Source organism: Haemaphysalis longicornis, unplaced genomic scaffold (genome assembly GCF_048455015.1).
Source record: "Haemaphysalis longicornis isolate Haplotype H1 unplaced genomic scaffold, Haemaphysalis longicornis Haplotype H1 scaffold_2, whole genome shotgun sequence".
Classification (NCBI taxonomy): Eukaryota; Metazoa; Arthropoda; class Arachnida; order Ixodida; family Ixodidae; genus Haemaphysalis; species Haemaphysalis longicornis.
The window spans coordinates 132,994,019-133,017,431 of record NW_027526295.1 but is presented as its reverse complement, the minus strand read 5'-3'; the positions used below and the strand labels follow the sequence as shown (position 1 = coordinate 133,017,431).

The 23,413-nt window shown below is 48.2% G+C and overlaps 1 protein-coding gene across 1 annotated transcript in view; it reads right to left on the bottom strand.

Annotated features, from left to right (window-relative positions):
- The window catches only part of LOC144167388 (glucose dehydrogenase [FAD, quinone]-like), a 50,979-nt gene that overhangs the window by 8,817 nt on the left and 18,749 nt on the right, over nucleotides 1-23,413 (bottom strand). Inside the window, exons 3-8 of the mRNA XM_077696664.1 lie at nucleotides 20,045-20,231; nucleotides 9,222-9,356; nucleotides 8,956-9,080; nucleotides 3,667-3,834; nucleotides 2,564-2,711; nucleotides 601-764 (exon numbers count right to left, since the gene is read on the bottom strand). Of these exons, the coding sequence (XP_077552790.1) occupies nucleotides 601-764; nucleotides 2,564-2,711; nucleotides 3,667-3,834; nucleotides 8,956-9,080; nucleotides 9,222-9,356; nucleotides 20,045-20,231 (927 nt within the window). The remainder of the gene's footprint in view (nucleotides 1-600; nucleotides 765-2,563; nucleotides 2,712-3,666; nucleotides 3,835-8,955; nucleotides 9,081-9,221; nucleotides 9,357-20,044; nucleotides 20,232-23,413) is intronic.

Sequence of the window (23,413 nt, the reverse complement as noted above, 5' to 3'; positions counted from 1 at the left end):
AAGATGAGAATAACTAAAAATGCATTCATCAGTGAAAAAATCTGACACCAAGGCGCGTTGCGTTAATTTGGTTTCATAATTATTAAGACCAAGGAATTTCTGGTGGTGTCATAGCTACCTTCTACTAGTTTGATCAGTATTGTCGCATACAGAGAAGTTATACCAGCAAACGCAAAAAAGAACAGAACGATCATCTTGCAAACCAAACGGTGGCTCAAAATCAAAACCGCGTTTTTGTGGCTTCAGTTCTACGAAATAATTGCTAGTGTATTTCCGGTAACGCGAAACTTCCGATCACACAACGACAGTGTGTCCTTATCCGCACACTAGGGCAGTACAAAAAGTTGACGCGCGCGTACGGGGAGTAAACAAACGACGTTGTTCCGACTTTCGAGGTGAAAGTTTTGCCGCGATTTTGGTTTTAGTTGTTGGCTTTAAAACTGACTTGATGGAAACTGGTGGCAACAGGAGGGTTTTTCGCTCAAGATGTGCTCCGTTTTTTAAACTCTCATTTATAAGAAACACAGACTGGTTCTTCTAAGTGCTGGTGTGGAAGCTGCGTGGCGCTTTAAGCCTGGGATTTAAACTTAGTTTCCGCACCTCTGGCAAGAAGCCTATGCTGACCATTTCTACCCTTGCGAGGTCATTGGCCGGTGTGGACGACATTAGGCCAACCAAAATGTCTGGAGATCCCGACGTCCCCAGTGCGTAGTCCGAGCTCAGGAACTGCAGCACCTCGACTCCTGCTGGTACCGAGACTGTCCCTTGCGTAAAAAGTGAAATAGAGGCATGTGTCAGGAGCAATGGCCAAGATTCAATCACTTGTATTTTTGTCGAAAGCGCTTGTGTTACGACATAGTTTCACTGCTACTTCAACCGCTTCCGGCTGGAGTGCTGATATGTCTACCTATTTTCAATGCGCAACACCCTTCGCTGAGCACCTCCCCGCCACCCCCCCCCCCCCCCCCCCCCAAACCACGACAGCGTAAGGTCCGACATTCGCACAAAAACTGCAGAATTTCCGGACGTAAGCCATTTAATCGTTGTAATATCGTGAATGACGATAATAGATCGGAGAGAGGTTTCAAAAACCAAAAAATAAAAACTAAAAAACTGTATATTTTCGAAAGAGTTTTGACCAATTCTGAAATATGCATGTCATACATGGCGTACAAAAACCGAAAATCAAACAAAAATAGCCCATGAAAGAACCGGAAAACACGACTACACATAGTGAATCATGTGGAAACGGTGTAACTCCCTGTATTTGCACAAAAATACATAACTGGGTAAGGTAACACCTTTGATCGTCTTTTCCACAAATGGGAGGCCAACAGAGGTTTAATCGAACATAATTTTGAACGACCAAGAAATAAGGAATATATAAGAAATACAATTTATACAAAAATTACCTGGCACACAAAAGATATTTGCATCTCATACACCCTTAGGAAGCCAAAAACGAACAACAAAACTCCCTTCAATTAACGTTCGAGATACGTATGTAGCATTACAAGAACGGGCCAATTATGCACTACGCCTTGATTGATTCATTGTAGGGTTTAACGCGCCGACGTAACGCAGGCGATGAGGCGCGCCGTAGTGGAGGGCTCCGGATTAATCTTGGCCGCCGGGGGATCTTTACGTGTGCCGAAATCTCGTACACACGGGCGTTTTGGCTTTTCGCCTCCATCAGAAAAGCGGCTGCCGCGGCCGGGAATCGAACCCCCGTCCCTGTGCTCAGCTGCACAACGCCTTAGCCACTGAGCCACCATGGCTTGGTGCCCTACACCTTGCATCTGCGGCAAAATACATGATTGTCAAAGTAAAGACGCTTATCCCCTATAATGAAATAGTATAAATAATTGCAAAAAGAAACAAAACAAAACAAATTACGATTAACAGTCCAACATCGTCAGCCATTCATAGCCACATGTGGGTGTGAATTCAGTCTAGACTTGCGGCAACGAATACTATGCATTACAAGACAATCATCTGAATCCCAGGAAATTTTTTTCATGTACAATAACGGTAACCATAGGAATTTGCTGTTTTAGATTCACTAGTATATGTTGTATGCTCGGCGTGACAAGCAATAATGCGTATATTAGTATGTGTGCACGCCACGAAAGGCCAGTCGTCCTCGTCATATTCTCCAGACTGTCAGCGCAGAAGGGTCACCTCTTCACTACCGAGAGAAGAGGAAGTTCGATCTTAACCATTATTCACACCACTGTCCTTTTCCTTCAACAGGAGTTGACTTGCATTCTGCCTGTTCATGCAGGTATATCAAAACATTGTACCTGTTATTAGCCGCATTCATAATCTTTAATGAGACAAGCTGTGGAAGGCGAACGAGAATGGTATTAGAAAAAATAGACTGTACATCGGTATATTTAACTCTTGGGCCCTATCGAAGCGTTTACTGCCTTAAATTCCGTCTGCATACTACTGAAACAAAAAAACTGTGAAATTACGTCATCGTGTCTGTGTACTCTTCACAGCGCTAGAGTTTTCAGAGGAATTTAAGGAGAGCATGAGTTTGAGAAAGCCGACGTCTTACCAGTTCTGTTATATGCGAACTGTTCGACGTCCTTCAAGCCAAAAGGTGGGGGGACGACGTTGTGGTCCGTAATGACATGCACCGCGTTGAAAGAAGCGGGGTGGTCCTGCAAGCTTCGTCCCACCGGGAGGTCAGCCACAAGAGGAATCTGTTTCGCGCGCAACGGAAGTTGACATTATGATGACGCTCGGGCGTACATTTTTATGTACCCTTTAGCCGCTCTGCATCAAGAATCACGTCTCTGCTGAGGTTTCTGTCGCAAATTCTTGGTCCAGGCCTGTTTGCCCAAGATTAGCACTCCCATTCTATATCGGTGGTCAATTGCGAAACATTGAAAGTATTACATTGCGGCGTAACTCGTTCCACAGGAGCATTGTTGTGAACTCGGAGGGGGACTTTATGTGCATCGGAGCAGATAGCGTATGTGGCATTTCTTTTATATGAATAGGATACAGTCTTAAAATGACTAAAATTTCGTCTTCCGGGGGATTTACGGCCTTTGCCACAATCATTACTTTCTTTGGGGACTGAATGTAAGTGGACCAACGGTTAGTACGCCAATCGTTTTGTTTGTCTCGGTACTACCCAATGACAAACTGCTGAAAGGGAGTTGCAGAAAAAAAAAGCACCATCAGCAGGGATTGATTCACCGACTCCCGCAACAAATCCAGTGCGACACCACTAGGCCAAGCCGCCGGACGGAAGTTTCAGAAGAATTGAAGTGTACAGCGGGTAGTACTGTGCACAAGGCGACAGATGTGCACAACGCGGCAGAACAGCTACTGAGGTACCGAGCCGGTGATGTACATACGAAGAAATAACTTACAGACATCAAGAAGGGAAAACCTGGCCACGATGGTGCTCGATGCACTCCGCAACCTTGCATGCATACGCACAACAAGAACATTGTCGATGGCATGGTGATATTGTGAATAGAGTAAACGAAGCATGCGAACCATTTTACCCTGGGAAGACTTTCTTCTTGTTGGTTAGCTCTCACTGTGTGTCACTCGCTTTTTCGGGCTTCAGAGTTTATGGTTCATTACGCAAAAGCAAAATTCAACGCAGAGATACATTCGAACAATCGGTCTACAAAATCCAACCTGAAGTCTCTCGAGGTCCTCCTTGGGTCCTACACCGGAAAGCAATAGCAGCTGTGCGGAACCCACGGCTCCAGCAGATAGGATCACCTCGCGTCTCGCCTTTACGGTCTGAGGCTCACCTAAGCGAGTGAACGCAACGCCTACGGCGCGGCTTCCTTCGAAGTTCACCTGTGCATGAAGGGACTGGAAAACGTGGGTGAAGTGAATGGGCCGTGTCCTTCGATTTAAAAACTTGTTGAGACATGCACATAACCCCACATGAGTAATTTGAATGTCTTAACTACAGGTGTAGGGAGCGGCAGGAATGCAAGTAGCCAGTATGTTGCCATTGTGCTTTTTTTTTGCTTGGCAATTGAAACGCCGGTATGTGTCAGCCGGACATTGAGCCAAACGTTCCGTCTGAGCATTGTTTTCAATGCGTACTGACAACATTACGTGCAGTGAGTTAGACAGTGCGGGGTACGTCGTAACCCTCAATATTACGACCACTTGTTAAGCCTTTATCAATGTCTAATCAGTGTGACTGAAAAAGCTTCAAGTCATAGTGAGGAAGAAAAGAAACTACGCTTCTGTCGAAACGGTAACGATGGGGCAGTGCTAAGTTTTCGAAAATCAAGTCCAGCATCAAACTAGCTAACCCAGCAGCGAGAGAGAGAGTGTGACGTGAGGCCGTGCCCTCTTAATGCGAACACGTTTCTTATCCGGGTGGTATGCTATGCTGCGATTGTGCTCTCTAGTTTTTTACGGATACAGGCATTCCATGGCTTTACCTAGCGTTGAACCATTGCCTACGTTCGACGAGGGGCGCATTTTCTGTCTAATTTTGCACATCCACGCACCCCTCTCCAATTGAATACTACTTAATCGTGCCGGAACGGCACGCGCAGATGGATAGACGTCGGATTCATTACGCGAGAGACCCAGGTTCGATTGATTACACGAGGGACACAGGAATCATTTTAATTTTCCTTTACTTCATCGACGATCATCATCATCGCCAGAGAAATTTGGCTTTCCAGGAATAGGTTTTGGGTGGACAACAGGCAACATCAGTGAGAAGCTGATAGCTTCGTGTTAAAAGGCGACAATTGAAATCATGGTGACGATTCTGGAAAGACACATGATTGGAGCAATCCTGCCGCTGCCTAACTCAGTAGGGCGGCAGACAGCAGAGATCAAGGCCGCTGTGGCACACCACCAATACCGGCATATCAATTTTCCAATTAGACTTCAACGCTTTTGCATTGAATATATAACAGACTAGTCACATATATTAGATGTTGAGTGAAAGAAACAGCTTAGTTCTCGCTTTATTGAGTCGTAGCTCCTCCTAGAATGGTGTGGTACAAAACATTGACCCTTTGCTGCCTTTCTCGATAAGAATCCTTATAATGTGATTCTGTGGCGTAATGTTTAAGTCTGTTGTGATAGAGCACCATAGAACCCTATCTTGTAGCAAGCATTCGTCCCTTTATATGCCCGTACGTCCGTCACAGAATACCTGCCGTCACGTCTCGGTACACCACACCAAAATGACAAGCCAGTCCACGTCTTCAGCAGCAGGGTTACGATCACTGTCCTCAAGTAAGGTTATAAGTTATCCGTATGGCAAACTACTGACGGCAGAACGGTCACCGTGAAGGAGCGTTCGTGGGTGTTTATGAGCGCAAAAATTACCTGTAGTCATGTTTTCTATGCTTACCCATCGCTTCGGTAAAATAATTGGCCCCAAAATCCTTGGTGTTGGTGTGCCATATATGAAACCTTTTGTGCACCACTTAAACAAGAAAACGAAATCTATTTACCACTGAAAAGTGGGGCTAAAACTAGAATTAAAAGCTGAAAGACTGCGTCTGTTCATTTGCAGTGGATACTTAGGACAAAATTGAAAAGTTAGATTGAAAGTCGGTACCCGTCGCTCGAGAAAAAGCTGAATAAACAAAGTTCAGTCTGCGCTTTCACGCAAAAAGCGTAGCGATACCTCCAACGCTCCTCGCGCTCCATCTGGTGAGAGGTAAAAATGAATCCACAGTACTATTTCTATTTCTGACTGCAGTTTCGCCTGGCTTAACAAACTAACAGTGGGCGTTCCTCAATTCTTGCCGCTTAATCTGCTCCTCTCACGCGTGAACAGCGGATTGAGGTGGGGGTGTGAGTGATTAGGGGACAGTGTGTGGATGTTTGGTAGTCATCCTGGACCACCTTCTGTGCGCTTGTGATTCTTTTTAAAGAGTGATCGTCATAATTCTAGCCGCGTCCACTACAGGACGTAGACGTTCTCCAAAGATCTCCAGCCAGTTCTATCGTGAGCCAATTCAGTCCATCCTTTGACCCGGAATTTTCGTAGTTCACCCTTCTATCGAGTTTTTGGCTGACCCCTAATGTGTTTACAGTCTGTTGGCAGCCACTCGGGTAAACGGGCGGTCAACTTGTTATCCCAGCGCTCATGCGCATGACGTGTCCCGCGCATCCAATTTTCTTGACCTTATTTGAGCTAGAATGTCTCTCACGCGAGACGGTTCCCTAATCAACGCAGCTGTTCTCTCATTCCTAGGTGTGATCCCTAGCATTCCCCTTTTTATAGCCTGTTGGGCTGATCTACGTTTCCTTTGAAATTTCTTAGTGGCACCCAAATTTCTGCCCTATGCGTATCAGCGGAAGAACGTACTGGTTGTATACCATTTTTTTTTTTTGGGGGGGGGGGGGGGGGGCGAGAAAGCGTGTTATACAGGATATCAGAATGTCTAGCGAAAGTAGCCAACCCCACCATTATTCTGCGTTAAATTTCCTTTCCGCTATTGGGATCCCGAAAGTATTCACATTGAATTGTTAACTTGTAGCCAGGCAAAAACATAATTAAGGATAATAGTGGGGGTCTTTTAATACAATACTACGTGTTCTGCTGCCGGTTCAGCCGAGCCGTTTCGAATTACCGGTATTAAATGGGAATTGCAACGTTTTTTTTTGAAACATTGTTACGTATCTCTAATTTTCTTGAACATGCGCACAACACTCGCCCTTTCCATATATGAAGCATATATCCGAGGCATGCTGTGCGGGCATCGCGTGAAGAAATACTCACTGAGATAGTATTGTTGTCTTTTGCGGCGCTCTGAAAAGTTAAAAAATCACGTATGTGTTTATTTAAAGGGACACTAAAGACTGGATGAAATTTTGTTAACTTAAAAGTCATACGTTTCGTAGATTTCTCAGCTTTTGTTCAACGAGCAATGATGCTTTATACCCTGAGAAATCCGTAAAGGAAGCTGGAATTTCTCTCTCCGACTGACCTTTCACTTTTTCGTGACGTAGACATCGCGTCACAAAATAGGAGCAAGGCACCGGGCTGCCTGGAGCGTAAACGGTCGTGGCTAGGCAACATTGGCTTCGACGTCACCAAGCCATGGCAGAACGCCCAGAATATCTGCTGGCTTTCACTTTACTATTTCTCACGGACAGAACTAAAAATGTTTTTCACCGCTCCAGCGGCCGGTGTTCCCCACCAAACCGGACAACCAGACCATACCAGACCGACTGCCGAAGCAGCGAAAAGCTCCGTTTCGAATATCGTGCAGCCGCGGCTCCCGGCCAGACGTCGTTCGAGCGGGAGCCTTCACTTCGCGTCATCGCGTGATCACGTCCATCTCATACTCTCTTGTTTCACGCGAAGCGCCAACCTGGCGTGAAATACACACTCTCTTCCCGCACCTGTCTCCAAAGTTTTCGTGGCCGAGGCTCCACCTTGCACAAACATAACAAGGGTAGAGCTAAGCGCGCACGATTTACAGATTATTAGATGCAGAGCATCTAATTCACTCGCCTTGTCCCTCCGGCGTCGTCGTCGTCGGCGGCGGCGGCGGCGTTGTCTACCCCTCCCCCATTCTCCTCGCCGCGCCAGCTGCGCTCTCCGCCGCTCACCCCCTCTCCTCTCCGATAACGAACACTCTCTCACGAGGGGCATTGGACTGGCTTGGATTGGATTGGATTGGCTTGGCTTGGCTTGGCTTGGCTTGGATTGGATTTGAATTGGATTGGATTAAAGTGGATTATGTTGGATTGTGTTGCGTCATAGCCGCGGCAGACGCGCTGGGGCCGGCGCATGTGCAGTACTCTCTCTTCCGCGGTTTCCTCTCCTTCGGGCGCGCTGCGCATATAACCGGTGTGCCGTTATCCGGCGAAGCAACATCCACTCTTGGCTCAAACACCTAGAGTCCACGCCGGTTTACAAGTACGCCAACGTCGTCATCGACTGGGACCGGCTTACGCAGTCCCCTCAACGTTATGCGCGCTATAAAACGCGGTCCCTTCGCCGCTCCGCCTATGCGTCGCATCTACAAAGGGGTTCGTGCGAGGGGAGGTGGGAGTTTTTTATCAACAGCACGTCGCAGTGAACGGAAATGCACAATGACGGATCGTTCGGATATCCGCCGGCAGTGTGTACCCTAACTTTTCACGGGCGATAAGGTTCGAACCTGGCGGGGGCATGCTTATTGCCGGGGATAATGCTTGCAGAAGCTAGGACGTTCACCGTGGTAGGTTATGGACATCGCTAAATGCGCACTAATGCTTTTCGAAAACGAAAGTGAAAGCGTGATTTCTGACCCTGAAGCGCCAGCCAAGCAGCCTGTCTCGTAATATATCAGAGCTGTTCTCTCTTTTTTAAATTAGATCGGCTTACGTAAATTCTCATTTACATTTGTTGCGCGTTCTCAACCACTTAGGAACTGTTGACACCACGAAAACATTTACAGACGCTTCGCGAATGAGCTCTCGCCGTTAGCCACTATTGTGACGTCCCAAACCGTGGTACCCTAAAACCTACGGGTCGTTTTTGCCTGTTTTCACGTTTCTGGTGATTTTTGCCTTATTAAACATCTGCTGGTTGCGAGAATGATCTATTTAGATTCTCGGTACCGTAATCTACCGATACAGAGCAACTTGTTTCCACCCTTTAGGGTCCCTTTAATGCCTCACGAGAAAGAGCGCCTCTGTTGGGGGGAACTTTTTTAAGTTGCAGCACTCAAAGCATTTAATATATGCTCTGAACTACCCGAAATAATATTAAAGCACAGACGTAAAAGGTATCTGCGGCGGCAACACAATCGTAGTTGCCGTTATTTTCTGGCAATAATTATAGCTTTCGAAATGCTTGCACCCAGGAAGGAAAAGCTAGAGCCTGCCAAGATCACGGAAGGCCAATTTGAAGCTTGATGTTAGTGACGTCAATTATATGCCGCTGCATGTCGCCCACGTACGCTCCGGATAAGTCTTACAATCCCCCACACTCACCTTCGTGGCCTGGCTGTACACCGCTACATGGAGGTTCTCGCGTCCCTTGACAACGGGTTGTATGAAGGCTTTGCTTGCACTGACTCGGACGCCGTTTCTTATGTTGGCCTGCACTCGTGAGCAGCCTGCGTGTTGTTCCCGGGAAGCTTTTGTGGCTTTACACAACTTCGTCGTGTTTACAAACTGAATAGCGAACGCCTTGAAATACCTTCAGGGTCGTAATAAGAAAGCGCGTTGTTGACTGGCCAAAATCTCACCGAGCTCACCTGACTGCGTGGGCCCATTGTAGTCAACGTCAGCATAACCAGCCTGCTGGCATGCCTCCAGGAATAGTTCACCAATTGCAGGTGTGGTTGTGTTTGCGTAGTTCACTGGAACGTCTCCCTGGGAGCCATGATACTCTGTTGGGTTAAATAAGCCCACGAGATTAGCAAAGTACACACGGCTTCCAACGGTATTGTACTGAATGAAGTGCTTCGAAAGTCACGGTTCAGACACTTTATTTCTGTTTCAGTACCGAGAGCCCAAAAGCCATGCAGGTGCAGCATCCGCAACCTCCTGTGCCATAGGTTCTATACTCAGCAGTAGAAGAGCATGCCAAAGCATTAGATAAGACGCAGGGTGAAACTTCAGGGTCGAGTACGAGATTTCCCACAAGTTGTCCAACGGTGCTAAGAATACAAAAATAAAAAAGGTGAGTTGCAAAGAACACTGGCAAATTTGGGAATCGAGCCTTTGGTCTCTGCAATGGAAGACGAGCTTGCTTCCCCAACACTGTCGCGCCTTGATGCTCTAGCTCATGAAGTAAATGAACCTACAAAATCTGTTGCGACCTTCTTCTTATAAACGTTTCATAGCGACACGTATGAAGGCATACACGAGCAATTCGAGCAAGCATTTACACAAGTACACATTAGGGAAGTGCCGAAATTCGTTCCCGGTAAACGTCCTCATTGCTTGCCGTGCAACAGTAGCGCCATCATGATGTGTCCCCTGAAACCCGCAGTCATGATCGCGAACGCGGGCATGCTCCGGCCTAACGTTAATCTTTCAGGTCTTAGGTCATCGTAGTGATAACAGCGCAAACTAAACAAAAGAATCGAAGCCTTTTCGTTTAACGACGAATTTCATACGGTTGAAATGCGAAGAATTCCTCCGCCGCAAACTGAGTCGGGTCAATGCCCAATCGCGGAGGGTCTCGTTCGTTTCGTCTGCCCACGACGGCTACCGCCGATGCATTGACTAGTGGCCTAGATGCGACGACTATTTGCACCATTCCACATGCCGAATCCAACCTTTCAACGTGGGGTAATAACGATGACGATGATCATTATGGCCTAGAAGTGTTTGCCACCTACCCATTTGGGAGGATTGACCCAGTTTTGACTCTGCACCTGTTTTTGACGTGCCTTGGTAGAAACTCATTGTGTAAGTTGGTATTTCTGCAGCGCATTTGGGGCTTAACGAACTGGATTTGGGACTTTGACTTTGGACATTCAAGGCATTGGCTTTCTACCAGAGCAAGCTTTTCATTTCAGCATCTTTCACTTCACCCACAGCCATCAGCATCGGCAGAGAAAGTTGGCATTCCTTTAGTTCGTTTCGCCGCCATCAGCGAGACATAGGAAGCTTCAGTATAAAAACGTACAAGGGGACGGCTTGTACAAGCGCCAATTCCGAACTGAAAACCGAACAAAATCTATGCTAACATTGACCCCACACAGGCTATGTGCAAAAAGGGAAGAAAATATTATACAGGTAGTACCAGTGTTAAGGATTATTGCGTAAGCTTTTAATCGATCTATAAGTATGAAATCTCTTTTTCTTTGTGCCTCGACAGAAGGCTGACTGGTGCACACCAGCGACTGTTTACAAATATGCGCAGCCTCATCAAGTTCCCGCACCGTCTAGTTCCTATGTTTGAACAATATCGAAGTCGCACCAAACTCTGCGGCGCAATCACGCTTCTGAAAATAGCCCGGCAAGCGAACACTCGCCATCCCGCTCAGTGGATTCTGTTGTTCTCTGCGGAAAATCTAGGCAACGCCATGCCTGCCATACAAAGGCACCACTGTAAGACAAGTTCCACTTATCGGCACACTGCCAACGTACGGTGGAAGGCACCATAAAGGGCACCGCATAAGCTGTACAAGACTGGCAACAGGCACAAGCTACACTTTCCCCTGGGAGTTTCTGCACAACTTTTTTTTCAGAAACTAAACTGTAGGTCAAACTTTTTAGTGAAAAGCATTCTTTGCCGAGTACCCCCGAAAGCCAAGACTGTGTAACGCCCTGCATTTGCGCAAAAATGCAGATTTGGCCGGTGTAACCCATTCAATCGTTATAATAGAATAAATGTAGGTAAGTGGCCGAATAGAACTTTGAAAACCAGAAATAGGAAAAATAGAAAAAATAAAAATGTTACAAAAATGTGCTGACGAAATCAAACATGTGCATCTTTTAAATCTCCTAAAAAAACTAGGAATAATGTAAAGAGGCCCGGCAAAGAACAATGCAAATACGAATGAAAAATAGCGAAAATTAGCAAATCGTGTAACGCCTTACAGTTCCACAAAATGCAGTATTTGTGGAAGTAACATATCTTTGTTATAATAGAGTAAATGGAGTAAATGGAATACATGTATCGATCGAACGGAATCTGGAAAATTAAAAAGTGGTACAAATAGAAAAAATAAAAAGTACTACAAGCATGAACTAACGAAATCGAAAATATGCGTGTTATACAAATCATCAAAGAGGAGGAGGAGGATAAACATCTTTATTGAGGGAAAAGGTTGCGTGGACTCTTCAGGAGCTGAAGTCCTCAGTCCAGGACCCCATATGCCTCGCCAGCCGCTACATCCCGCTCCAACAGCCGAAGCTGGTCGGACAGGCATGAGCTGGACAGGGCGCGCCTCCAGGGCCCGGGAGAGTTGTAAGGATTCGGCTTGGGGAGACGGTGGGAGGGGCATCCACCAACCATGCGGAAAAGAGTGCAGTCTGCTCCACAGGAGCGGCAGCTAGGGGACGTAATTTCTTCGGAGTAGTGGCAGACTCTTTTTGGGTGGGGAAAGGTGTTTGTATGCAAGGCACGGTAGTGGTGTGCCTGCTCGATAGATAGGTGTCGGTGCGGTGGGGGAAGGGTGCGTCGGGCGAGGCGTAGATGTTGCGTCACTTCTGTATATGTCAGCAGAGGAGCAAATCTCTCCGAGGCGGTGTCTGCACTCCTCGTGCGGCGTGTCATTTCTCGCGCGAGGTCGTGCGCCATCTCGTTGCCATTCACTCCCAGATGGGCTGGAGTCCATATTATGTGGATCTGTCGCTGCGGCGGGTGGCGGAGTAGCATTGCGCGGGCCGCAGCGTGAATGGTTCCGGCCTGAAAGTGCTGGCAGGCCTGTTGGCTGTCCATCACAACAGTAGTAGCCTGGGTAGAGGAGATGACAAGTGCGATTGCCGCGTCTTCAGCTTCAGCTGGTGAGTGTTTTGACAGAGGCGGTGATAGCCTGTCCACCTTGGACGGGGCTTACTGCCAAGGCGAACGCTGGATAGGAGGAGTATGCTGCCGCGTCTGTGAAGACCGCGTCAGCATCTAGACTGTACTGTCGTGAGATGGCCTCCGCGTGAGCCTTACGCCGTCACTGTGGTGCTCAGGGTGCATATTACGTTGCAAGGGTTGTACTTTAATGAGTTCTTGAGTAGGTCGGAGGAGGGGCTCTAGAAGTGGGCCATTGTAGCCCGGTGTATTTATTCCCAGTTCTGAGAGGACCTGGCGGCCCGCGTTGATTAGAGAAAGCCGTCGGTATTGTTGTAAGAGATGTCCTTCAACTAGTTCAGACGACGTATTGTGGATACCGAGTTGAAGAAGTAGCAAGGTGGATGTGTTTGTGGGAAGGCACAGTGCGCGCTTGTATGATTTTCGAATTATTGCATTGACACTTTCTTCTTCGTGCTTGTTGAGAAGCTAATATGGGATCGCGTACGTGATGCGGGAAATAATGAAGGCGTGCACGAAACGTAGCGCCGCATTCTCCTCGAAGCCGCGCCTCTTCGTGATGATTCGGCGCAGCATATGGGATACCTGGTCCGTAGTCTGCTTCAGCCGAGTTATGAGGGTGGAGTTCCGTTTATCTTGCTGGAAGACCATCCCAAGGATCTTGATGTGAGGAGTTGGGTGGATAGTGTGGCCCTCGAGGTGTATTTCGACCGGTGGAGGTGGGTCACGGTTGGGTCTTCCTGGTTGAACCACGAGTAGCTCAGACTTTTGCGGGGCGCACGAGAGTCCGCAGTATTTGGCGTACTCAGTGACCACATCGGCCGCTTCTTGAAGGCGAGCTTCCATGTCCCCCCACGAGCCTGTGCCCATCCAAACTGTCACATCGTCGGCGTAAAGCGCATGCTTGGTGTTCGGAAGAGCTGCAAGGCGTTGTGGCAGTTTGATTAGGGCGATATTGAATAGCATTGGGGACAGCACTGCTCCTTGTGGAGTGCCTGTGCTCGCCAGGTTGATGGGGTTGGACTTCGCTTCGCCAACGTGGAGTACCACTTGCGTCTTAGTAAGGAAGTCTCGCACGTAAGTGTACGTGCGTTCCCCGCAATGCAGCTCGCGGAGGTGGGCCAAAAGTACTGAATGGGACACATTGTCAAAGGCCCCCTTGAAGTCCAATGCCAGCATTGCTGTTGGAGAGTGTCGGGTGGCAGGGGTCATGACTTCTTCTTTAATCTGGAGGAGAATGTCCCGGGTGGAGAGGTGGGGTCTGAATCCAAACATCGAGGTTGGTGTGAGGTTCCGATCGTCTAGGTGACGCTGGAGGCGAGCGAAGAGGATATGCTCCATGAGTTTACCGACGCAGGACGTTAGCGATATAGGTCGTAGGTTGTCAATAGAAGAGGTCTTGTTCGGTTTGGGGATGCGGTGAACGTAGGCGAGCTTCCATTCTGCAGGGATCTTGCCCTCTCGCCACACTCTGTTGAGGCACGCGTTGAGGTACACGAGAGAGTCGTCAGCGAGGTTGGCTAGTAGCCTGTTGGAAATTCCATCATGACCTGGCGCGGTGTTATTCCGTATCTGGGACAGTGCAGCTCGTACCTCCGAGATGAGGATGTCTTGATCCAATGATAGGTTCGGCGATCCATCGTAGTCTGTGTGGCTCTGTTGCGGACCGGGCGGGAAGAATTTTGCCTCGGGGTTCGTTAAAAGTGTGTCGGTTAAGTGAGAGTGCAGGAGGGCCCGTAGTTGGTTTGATGACGTTGTCTTCGAAGAGGAGGGGTCCAGGAGGTAACGAAGAATTTTCCAAGTTTTTGACGTGCTTACGTGGTTTCCCATGGCGTCGCAAAGGGAGAGCCAACTCTCACGGCACAGTTCGCGTTCGTATTGGGCCGCCTTTTCATTGAGCTGCGCAATGCGGATGCGGAGTTTTTTATTGTGCCGCTGCTTTTTCCAGCGCTTTTGCAGGCTGCGTCTAGCTTCCGATATGTTTAGAAGGTGCGTGTCTACGCAGGGATTGTCGGTATTTGTCTTTATGTAAGTAGTACAAGCGGCCTGGTCCTGAATAAGTTGGGCTCTCCATGCGGATTATTGATCTTCCTCAGCCGGATCTGCGGTGTCCTCTGTGCTGCGCGCTGACCTCAGTTTTCGGAAACCGGAGCAATCTGTCAGGGCAGCACGTCCCACTGTGCCGACTAGCTCAGGGCCTGAAATGATTAATTCAATAAGGAAATGATCGCTGCCCAGTGCCTCTTGCTTGTTTCGCCATACGCACGTCACCTGCTGGTTGCTCAGGGCGAGGTCTGGCGTAGTATCGCGAGAGACGCTTGTGTCCATGCGAGTGGGTATGCTGAGCTCGTTGAGTATCTGCCACGCCTTCTCGTCTACGTACTTGTGAAGGTAGTTGCCCCTTGGATTAGCGTAAGTGTAACCCCAAAGGGGGTGCGCCGCATTGAAGTCTCCACTTTCGATGAGTTGGTGCTTCCCAGCTTTCTTTCGCGCCAGTTCCAGCGTGTCATTTAGGGCCTGCGGAGAATATTTGGGCCTGCAGTAGACATTAAGGTGGAAGATAGGTAAGGAAGTCTTTGATGTTTTGGCGGGGAGTAGTTCTAGTAGTACGCCTGGGGCTCCTGCTAATGGAAGGGAGTGCTGTATAGCGGTTGTAGACCTGGATACGAGCGTGTGTAACACCCGCGTACCATCCGCATGAAAGGTGATATTGCGGGGGAGCGAAGCGTGGGTGTTGCTTTCTTGCAATGCGACAACGTGTGGAGGTGTTTCTTGTGTTGTAATATACTGGATCAGTTCTGAGCATTTTTCGCGGAATCCGCGGCAGTTCCACTCCCAAACAATTGTTTCGCCTCGGCTCCGACTATCCTTTTTAGGAGGACCCATCTTCTGCCATGGCATCTTTGGGTGGAGAAGGAAGGGAGGTAGTGACGCGAGTGCACTGAGGAATAAATGCTTCCATTTTCGAGAGGCGTTCTTCGAAATTGGCATTCATTTCTTTGAGGGCATGCATGGTCTGGTGGAGTTGGTCAGTAATAGTTTGTTGCGAGGCGGTCAGCTGCTGTAGCATAGAACGTATTCCCACCACCTCGTCTCGGGTGATAAATGGCGTGGGGTTTGCCGGCATCGCCTGGCCCGAAATTGGTGGGGGGGTTGTGGGAAGAGGGGGGCTGCATCACTGCCCGGTGGGAGGGAAGTTCGGGGACGCTTGATAGCGGGAGAAAATTGTTGCAGGGAGGGTGCAGGGGGGTTGGCTGCTGTTTTTGTTAAGGACGCACGCAGTTCTGCAAATTGCTGTATGAGAGCCGCGTTCTCAGCTTGTAATTGAGTTATGAGTGCGCCATACTTATTATCAGCTCTGGAGGCCGCTACCCCTGCCCAGCTCACCTTGGGTGCGTCCTCGTGGCGTGGTTCTTTGTGCGCGGAGTTCCTGTTGACTGAGGAGCTGGCCGAGCGTTGGTCTCTGGGTGGCTTGCGTTGCGTCCCTGGGGTCTGATCTCGATTGCGTGCCTGGCTGGGCGCGCGTTCCTTGGTGGTTGACCGTCCTTGTTGTGGCCCTCGACCGTGATCTCGGCTCGGTCTTGAGCTCGAACGGTGAGGTCACCGGTTGCGTCGTGAGCCAGTAGAGGGGCAGCGCGACCGGCAGGGCCCATCCGATGTGGACTTGTTCGGAGTTTTCTTGGCCTTGTACACGGTGGGCAGGTACCGCTTGGGGCATCCTTTAGATGCGGTGGTGTGTGGGCAACAAGGTCGAGAACTGGGCTAGTTGGTATACATTCATGATTTACCAGCGCACATTAAACGGGACGAGAGAGGAGTACACAACACGAGCGCTCGTGTTGTGTACTCCTCTCTCGTCCCGTTTAATTTGCGCTGGTAAATCATGGGTGTGTGGGCCTTTACAAAGACCACACCGCGGTGTGCAGATGTGCTGAGGCTCGCTGAGGGGGGTCGTGGCTGGAGGCACTTGGTCGTGGCTGGAGGCTAGGGGAAAACGTCCGCTCGGTGGCCCGTTTGATGACAGAGGGTGCAAAAGGCGACCGTGCGGCGATAAGGGTAGCATCGGAGCAGGGCTTGGTTGACGTAAACGTAGTACGGCACTCGCTTGCCTCGAAATGTTATGACGAAGGCTTTGGACTCTCTGAGGCGACGAGCTGTGAGAACCTCGTATCCGGGAGCAGTAATGAGTGACTTGACGTACTCTTCTGGATGTTCTTGTGCGATGTTGTGAATGACGCCACGGCAGGAGTTGTCCGGAGTGATTGGGTAGACTGAGACCTCGTGTCGGTTGCCGAAGACCACAATCTTCTGGAGGCTTTCGAGCGCTCGTGCAGCTGCTGGAGAAGGTGTGCTGACGACTATGACGTTCTGCTCTGCACCAACGCGGAGCTGGAAAGGTGCTGGTGTAGTGGGGAGCCCCATCTCCCGAGCGATTGACGCAGTGAGAGGAATGGGGTCCGCACGGGAAAGTTGGAGGCCGTTTCTTGGGCGGGTGCCTATTTTGAAGTCGTCCGATGGTAGAGGTGGTTGCTTTGGTTGACGCGTCGACGGGCGATGGCGGAGCGCTGGTGTCGGTGGTGATTCGGAAGTAGACTTCGACGGGGAAGGAGGACGTCGCCGGAGGGAGCGGCGTACTACCTCAATCCATGGGCTGGATATTTCTTCCTCGGTTGCGGTTGCGGGCGGGGATGTAATATCTATGTCGTTGGCTTCCATCATGTCTTCAGGTGGGTTTGAGGGAGGTGCCAAATTTGCATTTGGATCCTCGGTGGGGGTGCGCGCTGACGCCTTGCGCACCGGCAGAGGAGCCGGCGGCGTGGTTGCCTTGCCGGTGATGTTAGGCTTAGCGCGACTGTCCTCTTGAGATGCTTGTAAAATTACGAATTTTGGACTCACATGGATGCAGATGGTATCCTCGTCTTCCTGGTGACGTTAAGAAGAACGTCCGGTAGTGAGTTTTAGTCGCCGGGGTGATTTTTCATTGACATAAACGATTTCAGTGGAGCCGACGTGACGCTCATTCGAACACCCTGAGCGGGCACCATCGTCAAAGAAACCAAGACTAACTTAACTAAGCCCGCCATAGAACCTGGAAAAAACCAACCGACCCTGCACTGCAGCTCCGAACTGCGCTAAAATGCATAACTAGCGAAGTAAAGGCACTTAACCTCTATAATGGTATAAATTTACACATTTGAAGTAAAGGAACGAAAAAAAAAGTGAAAACAGCAAAGCAACCCAACGTCTTAAGCTACGCATAGGCAAAGAATTCACAATATTGACAAGCGGCACAATAAAAGTATCAAGTCTTGATTGGGGCTATCTATTTGTGCAAAACAAATATCTCTTGCATCTCCTCTATCTAATCGTTGGTACTGATCTAACGGGTGGTTTGTGCGTTTCTGTGTTTGGCCAAGTAGGCACGATGTCAACGTGACGGAATGCTGTTTTTGACTGTGCAAAAAATGGTTTCGACGCAAAAGCAAGAAAATACAGCATATATACACTGTTTAGAATGCTGAATAATGCCAGCGGGAAAGCATAAAGAGCGGCAGCTGAAGCAGTTTGTCGTCCTCTCCTAAATTCAGTCCCAGCAGAACATAGCCGTCACTGTCCTCATTTTCTTCAATCTAACTGTGTCGTGGCACCACTCCCCCTTCCCACCCCAAAGGCGGGAAGGCGCCATCACGGTGAAATAACGAGGAGAGGCTGGCGTTGTATGGCTTCAGCCTGGCCGCGTTAACAATGTTCGTGTGAGGATGGGAAGAGGAGGTCGGGTGGGGCGGGATTTCGTAAGTGACGCCGGTGACCCTGCGCAACACACGATAGGGTCGTGTGAAGCAACAAAGTTGTTTTCTAGAGAGTTCTACATGACGCTCGGGTGACTATTGCAGCAGCACCAATGAACGCAGCTGGAGCTGGGGGTCGGTGTGGCGGTGATCATACATGGACTTCTGGCTGTGCCCAAGATCTGGCGAGTGAGGCGTGTTCAAGCGATATGACGAGCGAGATCAGCCCCGGCGATGGCGCCGCTGGCGTACTGGCTAGGTAAAGCTGCGACAATCGACAGCACGGTATCCAACGGTTAAGTGGGTTCCCTACCAAAGACAAAGTAGAAAGCGGAGTAACCAGCTGTTGCATGGCGGGAGGAATATTAGACGAAGATGACAAGCGGTAAGGTGGCACACCAATGCCTGTGGTCAGAGGAAACATACATAAAAGCGTGTTGAGCAGCGTGCTGTTTAGGCGTTCTGTGAGGCCGTCCGTTTGCGGATTGTAAGATGTAGTCAATTAATATTTATTCGAAGAGGAATGAAGAATGCTGGCAATCACTTTAGAGAGGAAACTGCGGCACCGGTCGGTGAAGAGCTGGTTAGGTGGCACATGATGCAGAATCAGGTCAAAAAGGAGAAAGTCGGCGACGTCCGCTGCGCAAGTTGTGGGAAGGGCTCGCGTTGCGTATCCTGTTGCGTAATCTGTTGCAACGGCAACGCACTTGTTGCCAGAAGTGGATTCAGGAAAGGCCCCAGGAGATCCAGACTGACACGAAAGAACAATGCGTGAGGAATAGGGGAGTGCTGAAGGAGTGCACCGGGCAGTCTGCTTGTAACATTTGGCCGTTGGCACTGTTCACAAGCTTGAACATACCTCTTGACCAAACAGTCCACGCCACGCCAAAGGAACGGCGTCGTACGCGGTCGTATAGGCACGTACACCGAGCTGACTATCAAGCGGTTCGTAATGAAGCTGTTCAAGAACGACGGAGCGCAAGTGAGGAGGTAGGACGGGCCACAGTTCTGGGCCATCCTAATGATAGTTCTGTGGTATGAGATATCGACCTGTACTACGTAGTGCTGGGAGGTTCGATCAAGGTAATGAGTGCGGGAAATAACTGTCACTTAACGGGACAGTAAAGTGAAGATGATCAGGCCAGCTTCAGCTGTGTCCTCATCTTCTCCACTTCGTTGTAATGTGGTAATATAAACACGCGTCGTAATAAGGCGTTGAATTGAAGCCGGCGTGTTTAAAAAGCGTTGTATGAGCGTATTCATCAACCAATGAACAAAATTTTGAACAATTGCTGGCTAGCAGACTGATGAAGTTATCCTTGCAAGGAAGGCATGAACGGTACAAGAAAGGCGGGGCTGTTACCCATAGAAACCGTCCGGTTAGCTACCACACACATGAGGATGGGGATACGGGAATCTAAAGGACAAACGGACAGCGGTGTATGCTAAACGAGAGAACATGAGGAAGAAAATCAGAAAGAAAAAGCGTGAGAGAGGTAAGTACAAAAAGAGCAGAAAGCACGTACGACAAAAAACGCAAAAAGGTAATGCGCAAAACTGACAAAAAAGATAACTTGCCGCTTGTAAGTTATATATGGGGGGGGGGGAACCCGGAAGATTCTTCTTCACATGTTGATGACAGAGCTAAGAAAGCGTTTTTAAAACAACTCAGATCATTCACTCGGAAGCCCGCTTAGAAGTGCCGCATGCTAGAGGAGCACATTGGGCGCAAACGTTACGGGCTACACTGCTAACCCAAGTGCACATAGAAGCCTTATTATCCCTAAGCGGCATTACCAATGCTCACCGCTCAGTTCATCCACTCCAAAGTCCTCGATCTCCTTGAAGTGCGGCAGCACGTCCTGGTAAGCCCAACCTCTTGCTCCGTACTCCGTTGCCCAGCGATCATAATCATGGCGGTTGCCCCGCACATAGAGCATGTAGTTTAACACGCTGGTGCCTCCCAGTACTTTTCCTCGCGGCAAAGGGGATCGCTGCGCATTCAACGACATTAGTAGCATGAAGCGTACGGTACAAAGTCTCTGCCAGATTCGCTAACAGGAAGCCGATGCGCGGTTGCAGGAGTGCCACGGGAGCGCATAGCATTAATTCTTTACCGCATGGGATTAACGTTGAGGGGACCAATGCGCTAGGAATCCGCATAGCACAAATGCAGTCTTAGATGGGGGTAGGCTGAGACGGCCGTCCATCGCATTATCCAGATCGGCCAGGAAATGCGATGCGATACTATCGAATTCATGTAATCGACTTTGCAGACATCGTATGCGGTCTGAAAATCCCTGGAAATATTTTCCTGAAAGATTCATGGGTAGATAATGAATGAAGTGAGATATCGGTAGGAAGTAATCAATGTAATTTGCTCGTGCCTTTGTCATGTAGCAAGCGAACACCGTTTTTAGAAGCCATGAGCTGTTATAAACGCTGTTTTTCAAGAAAGGATGTTGGGCTCTCCCCTGGAGAAAAATCACGACATACACGAAGTAACCTGGTCAACTACTGTAAACAATAAAGGGTGCACCATGAGGTGGAGACAATAAACCATTCCTGGTGTGTTAGGTAGCCGAAAGGTGTCTTTGACCTTGGCGCAAATTTCTAAATAAGAGGCACTGTGCAGTGTTTCTTGTAAGTTTTTGTTCTCATGTCACCCCATGAGTAAAGTCACAATGTGGCTTATCAATTCTGGTGCTTTTGCCAACGGCCAAGAAAATAATATTTCCAAATATCGGATCCCCTACCTTAAACCTAAACCAAACATTTTTGTTTTCATGCATGTAACATATTTTTCTTGCACTGAGTAGCCATAAAAATAAATTCCATTCTACAACTACGTTTCCAATGCTCGCCACCTAACCATTCATTTCCACATTCAGGGAACTCCAGGCTGTGGCTGAGAATAGTCCCTGTTTTAACTCGCAGTAATTTTTTGGAACCAAGTGGTTTTAGGTAAGAATTTGTAATAAAATTAGTAATACTCTAACTTTGACCGCGAATTCAGTGCCGAGACGAAATGGATCTAAGTTTTTCGTAGTTGATTCTGCGCCTATTTTTGACTGATGTTCACGCATGTGCTTATAGACACTAAAACATCTGAATCAAATTACACGTGATTTAAGTGATACCTAAGAGCGTTGACGGGCTCAGCACTAGCTTGTGCCCAACTGTGTTGTAAACTTATTCTTTACGCGAAAAACAAGCGCAGCTCCACAAAGCATCAAATGTAAGCGGCTTGACTTCTCAAAAGGCATCCCTAATGCGATGTCGAAGAGAGGGGTCAGCAATTCCGTCGAGAAATGATACAGCCCCAATCATGTACGTGTCTATCCTGGTTTTTCCCTTTTCGTCCGATGTTTGTTATTTATAGGCTAATTTATCTTCCTGCATCAACCTCTTCAAAACAACTTTTAAACAGCACCTAATAAAACAAACTCATTGGCGAACTGTGCTTATTGTTATTAAACGAAATGCGTTCTCTGGGCAACGAAATCATATAAAAACCACATAGAAGTTTCCATGGTCTAATGGTAGACAAAATACACTAAGAACGACATGTGCTGATTGACTGGACACTGAAAACTGCACGCAACTTTGCGATATGTTCAAACGACAGCTGCATGTCACAACAACGCGTGTCGCTTCTATTTGCGACGGCTTAAACAGGAGAAACAAAAAAAATACGTTTCAGAATTACAATTACACGAAATAGAAAGCAAAGTTATGACATTCCGCAAATTTTCAAACATCTCTGTCGAAAAGGTGAACAGAAGTCAGAAAAGTGTTTATCGTCAAAAAGGAATAAAAGCCCGTGCGGTGCAGGAGCGGAATTCGTGAACGAGCAATGGAACATGGCCGTTATGGAAATCAAGAAATTACAACATCTGAAGTAGTTAAAACCGCTTATGCAGTTCTCCTAATGTACTACAAATCAAGAAGCATGCTTTACCTAATGAATCCTGGAGACCTGCTAAAATTAGGTCCTACAAGAAAAATGGTGTTAAATTATTTCCTACAGCAGGAAAATACACCGCACCCAAAAAATATATTAATAATATTACTCACAGGTACATTTACGGAAACGTTTAGGGCGTATGTGTTTGCTGTGCTGCTAGGGACTTCGAAAGGCAATATCTTTCTGCCACTTCTACTACGTAACTCACTCTTTTCCGTCTAGATTGCGCCCATGTTTTTTTCTCTCTCCGGTCTCACACCTCCGGTCAGGAATACAGTGAACGTATTTGCGTTATCTACGGAGATGCATTGGATAGATTATCGAAATCTATGGGAGAGGCTTTTGCCCTATGACGGGCGTAGACAAGCTGATGATGGTGATGGTGATTAATGTTTTAGCGGAGAGAAAAGTTCCGCAGGGACCACATGTTTTTGCCCAAGTTTTAAATTAGTTTTTCATGTAGAAAACGCGTTTTGCAGGCTTGGTTACTGTGGTTATGCGCGCGTAGGTTCCAGGGCTATTGGGTGCCATTCTGGAATTGCGTCGATTAGTTTGATAGGAATTCAGGAAATTTGGAGATTTGGGCCTAGCTTAGCTGCGTGAAAACTGGTTGCAAAAGGGAATATTTTGCAGAGCAATCTGTGAAGGCTTTATGCGATGTCCGATTTGATGGAGTATTGCATTGAACCATGTACGGGATTGTTTATTTATTGTTTGTTTTTACTCTTTGGCCACGCCCGGCTCTGTTATCTGTACCTGAAGCGAAGCGCGTGTTCCATTGTTTATTTTTAAGCCGCACGGGCTATCTTGTTCAAATTAGGAGACTGTTTCGCCCTACCGTCACTAGCGTAGAATGAACTTCCGTGATTTACAATGCTCTGGATGTGAATCGACGGTTCGAGAACCGCGCGCGCCGAAAGATAAAGAGCCTGCAGAGCAGACGCGGCGGTATTACGTTCGCCGACGCTCGTTAGCGCACGTCACTTTGTTGAGTGCTGCTTCACCACCTGTGTATTCTTTGAGTTGTTAGGGAGCACCATTTCGCTCCAATTAGCTTCTTTCCCTTGATGACAACTACATCGTCTATGGCTTTGTGAGAATATATTATTATTGTATTAATAATTACGCTGCGATTAGTACGCTACTAGAAGATCTAAACGGCTGAATACAAGGCCGCAGTTAGGACCAGTTAAAACCACCCGAAGGCTT